Raw genomic sequence first — 4,565 nt, forward strand, 5'->3', positions numbered from 1 at the left:
TCGACGGCACGGACGACTACGTCGAGTTTCCTTCGGCCGTGACGGCGGACATCCTCGGGAGCAGCGCGCGCACCGTGTGCCTGTGGGCGCGCCTCGAGGAGTGGGGCAGCGGCACGCTGTTCTCGTACGACTCGAATGATTCAGGGGGGCGGTTCAGCGCCCAGACGGAGTCGACGAGCGGGGAGTTTAAGTTGAACGGGTACGGATCGAGCTACGACATCAAAAACATCGCGGTATCTGGATCCGATGACGGCGACTGGCACCACTACTGCCACACGTACGACGGAACGGACTGGGTGGTCTACTTCGACGGAACGGTGGTGCACACCGAGACCATGGCCTTGAACACCGGCTCCGACAACTCATTGACGCTCGGAGTGCGCTACTCGGGATACTACACCGGCTACTTCGACGGCTCCATCGACGAGGTCTACGTCTACTCGAGCGCGCTGGACGAAACCTCGATCCAGGTCCTCTATGCCGCCGTCACGGCCGCGCCGACGGTGACGCCGCTGCCGACGCACGTGTCCCACTCCACACTGGTCGCGTACTACTCCTTCGACGACGGCACGGCCGCCGAGGACAGCGACAGCAGCCTCGACGGCACCATCAGCGGCGCGACGGCGACGACGGGGCAGTACGGGGTCGGCGGCGCGCTGTCCTTCGACGGGACGGACGACTACGTCGAGTTTCCTTCGGCCGTGACGGCGGACATCCTCGGGAGCGCCGCGCGCACGGTGTGCCTGTGGGCGCGCCTCGAGGAGTGGGGCACCGGAACGCTGTTCTCGTACGACTCGAATGAGTCAGGGGAGCGGTTCGGCTTCATGACGGAGTCGACGGCCGGGGAGTTTATCCTACTCGGGTACGGGTCGGGCTACGACTCCCGAGACATCGCGGCATCCGGCTCCGACGACGGCGACTGGCACCAGTACTGCCACACGTACGACGGAACGGACTGGGTGTTCTACTTCGACGGGACGGTGGTGCACACCGAGACCGTGGCCCTGGACACCGGCTCCGACAACTCATTGACGCTCGGAGTGCGCAACTCGGGAGGCTTGAGCGGCTACCTCGACGGCTCCATCGACGAGGTCTACGTCTACTCGAGCGCGCTCGACGCGGCCTCGATCCAGGTCCTCTACGCCGCCGTCACGGCCGCGCCGACGGTGACGCCGCTGCCGACGCACGTGTCCCACTCCACACTGGTCGCGTACTACTCCTTCGACGACGGCACGGCCGCCGAGGACAGCGACAGCAGCCTCGACGGCACCATCAGCGGCGCGACGGCGACGACGGGCCGCGACGGGGTCAGCGGCGCGCTGTCCTTCGACGGGACGGACGACTACGTCGAGCTTCCTTCGGCCGTGACGGCGGACATCCAAGGGAGTAGTTCGCGGACCGTGTGCTTGTGGGCGGCGATCGATTCCTTCAGCAGCGACGGGGGGCTCTTCGACTACGGGTCCTACTCAAATTATGAGAACTTTGCGCTCCAGGTGCATGGCACGAGCGCGAGTCTCAAAGTCCAGCTCTGGGGCGCCGACACGGACGTCGCGCTGTCGGGGTCCGACGACGGCGGTTGGCACCACTACTGCCTGACCTACGACGGGTCGGCATGGTACCTCTACTTCGACGGGTCGCAGGCGGCGACGGCGACCGTGGCGGTGAACACGGGCTCGGACTACGCGCTCCGCCTCGGGCAATGGACAGGGGGGGACTACCTCGACGGCTCCATCGACGATGTCTACGTCTACTCGAGCGCGCTCGACGCGGCGTCCATCCAGGTCCTCTACGGGTCGACGCCGACGCCAACGCTGACCCCGACCGCGACACCCTCAGCCACGCCGTCCGCGACTCCGTCCTCTTTTCCGAGCTCCTCCCCGAGCTCGACGCCGTCCGCCGCGCCGTCGACCTCTCCGAGCGCGGCGCCCTCCTCGTCCCCGAGCTCGACGCCGTCCGCCGCGCCGTCGCCCTCTCCGAGCGCGGCGCCCTCCTCGTCCCCGAGCTCGACGCCGTCCGCCGCGCCGTCGACCTCTCCGAGCGCGGCGCCCGCCTCGTCCCCGAGCTCGGCGCCGTCCGCCGCGCCGTCGCCTTCTCCGAGCGCGGCGCCCTCCTCGTCCCCGAGCTCGGCGCCGTCCGCCGCGCCTTCGCCCTCTCCGAGCGCGGCGCCGTCCCCATTCCCGAGCTCGGCGCCGTCCGCCGCGCCGTCGCCCTCGCCAAGCGCGGCGCCGTCCTCGTTTCCGAGCTCGGCGCCGTCCGCCGCGCCGTCGCCCTCGCCGAGCCCGGCGCCGTCCTCGTTTCCGAGCTCTTCGCCGTCCGCGGCGCCGTCGGCGTCCCCGAGCGCCTTGCCGAGCGCCGGACCGTCGCCCCTGCCGTCCGCGGCGCCGTCGGCGTCCCCGAGCGCCTCGCCGAGCGCTCTTCCGACGATCGTGCCGACGGCTTCGTTCATCGAGATCACGAGTATGGGCACCGAGTCGACGTGCGTCCACGACGTCGAATGCGAGCTCCTCTGGGTGTACCGCGGCGACTCGAGCGCCTGTGCGACCTTGACCGCCCTCTTCACAGATCCAGACGGCAACGTCGTCCAGACGGCAGACATCTTGGACAACGACGGCCAGGTGACGCAGGTGGTTTCCGGCGACGCGACGGTGAGCGAGTACACGCTGACGCTCACGTGCGATGGCGACGCCTCCGTGACGGACTCCATCGATTTCCAGGTGTCGTACTCGTCCGCGCCGACGATGATGCCGTCCAGCAGCTGGCCCAGCGCGGTGCCGTCGGCTCTGCCGAGCACGGGGCCGTCCCCATGCCCGAGCACGGCGCCGTCCCCATCCCCGAGCGCGACGCCGTCCGCCGCTCCGTCGCCTTCTCCGAGCGCGACGCCGTCCGCCGCGCCGTCCTCTGCTCCGAGCGCCACGCCGTCCGCTCCTCCGAGCGCGACCCCGTCCGCACCGCCGTCGCCGTCTCCGAGCGCTCTTCCGACGATCGTGCCCACGGCCTCGTTCTTGCAAATCTCAGGCATTGGCACCGAGTTCGACGTGCGTCCACGGCGTCGAATGCGAGCTTCTCTGGGTGTACCGCGGCGACTCGAGCGCCTGTGCGACCTTGACCGCCCTCTTCACAGATCCAGACGGCAACGTCGTCCAGACGGCAGACATCTTGGACAACGACGGCCAGGTGACGCAGGTGGTTTCCGGCGACGCGACGGTAAACGAGTACACGCTGACGCTCACGTGCGATGGCGACGCCTCCGTGACGGATTCCATCGAATTCCAGGTCTCGTACACGCCCGCGCCGACGATGGTGCCGACTACAATGGTGCCAACGACGCGCGCGCCGTCGACAAACGTCCCGACAACGGCCTCGCCCACGACGAGCGCGCCGTCGTTGATTCCAACGCTCCATCCCACCATCGTGGCGACCAACGGAGACACATTCGAGGTGAAAGGCAGCGCCTCTTTTGCGGGCATGACCGCTGAGCGCGCGGCGGCGAACGAGGGCGTCTTTCGTGTGGCGCTGGCGGACGTCGCTGGCGTCGAGGACGACGACTCGCTCGCGCTCGACTTCTCGTCCGGAGCCCGGCGACGCCTCGATGAGGCCTCGTCGTCATTCGAAATGATCTACACCGTGGCGGTTGCGGAGAACGCGGCTGCGGAAAACGTGGCGTCGAACATCGACGCGGCGACGATCGACTCCATGGACAGCGCCATTGCTGCCGCCGCCGAGAGCGCTGACCTCGCGGCAGCGTTCAGGAACCTCACCACGATTCGCGTCTCGGCGGCCACTATCTCTACGACTACGATCGGGCCTCCGACACCGCCGCCTTCCGCGCCGCTGAATCCGTCTCCTACACCGCAGCCTGCTACTCCTCGACCGACGGCGGCGTGTGATGACAGCGCGTCTTGGTACAAGAAAGGAAAGCCGTCGAAGGACTGTCCGTGGGTCGCCGGGTTCCCAGAGGACCGCTGCGCTGTCGTTGGTGACGACGGCTCGGTCGGCTACGAGGCCTGCCAGCGCGCGTGCGGGTGCTCGTCCCCGCCCACGGCCGCTCCAGTATCTCCGACGCAAGCGCCGGTCCATCAGCCGACTCCGTCCCCGACGGTGGTGCCTGGGAACCCGACCACTTCACCCGTCATCGTGCCGACATCGCGTCCAACTACGCCCTGCGTTGACAGCGCGTCTTGGTACAAGAAAGGAACGCCGTCGAAGAACTGTCCGTGGGTCGCCGAGTTTCCTGAGAATCGCTGCGTTGTCGTTGGTGACGACGGCTCGGTCGGCTACGACGCTTGCCAGCGCGCGTGTGGGTGCTCGTCCCCGCCCGTGGCCGCTCCTGTGCCGAGTCCGACCCCGTCGCCGGTGGTCGCGCCCGGAAACCCGACGGCCGCTCCAGCGCTGAGGCCGACACCGTCGCCGGTGGTCGCACCGGGAAATCCGACGGCCGCTCCAGTGCTGAGGCCGACCCCGTCGCCGGTGGTCGCGCCGGGAAACCCGACGGCCGCTCCAGTGACACCGTTGCCGGTGGTTGCGCCCGGAAACCCGACGGCCGCTCCAGTGCGAGGCCAACCCCT

At 68.7% G+C, this 4,565-nt stretch overlaps 1 protein-coding gene across 1 annotated transcript in view; it reads left to right on the forward strand.

Annotated features, from left to right (window-relative positions):
* AURANDRAFT_68747 (hypothetical protein) overlaps positions 1 to 1,781 on the forward strand; it is a gene marked incomplete at both ends in the record, with an annotated part of 5,280 nt that extends 3,499 nt beyond the window's left edge. Inside the window, one exon of the mRNA XM_009044471.1 lies at positions 27 to 1,781. Coding sequence (XP_009042719.1) covers positions 27 to 1,781 — 1,755 coding nt within the window. The remainder of the gene's footprint in view (positions 1 to 26) is intronic.
* Between the last annotated feature and the right edge of the window lie 2,784 nt (positions 1,782 to 4,565).

The sequence above is a fragment of the Aureococcus anophagefferens genome (assembly GCF_000186865.1).
Source record: "Aureococcus anophagefferens unplaced genomic scaffold AURANscaffold_339, whole genome shotgun sequence".
Lineage (NCBI taxonomy): Eukaryota > Pelagophyceae > Pelagomonadales > Pelagomonadaceae > Aureococcus > Aureococcus anophagefferens.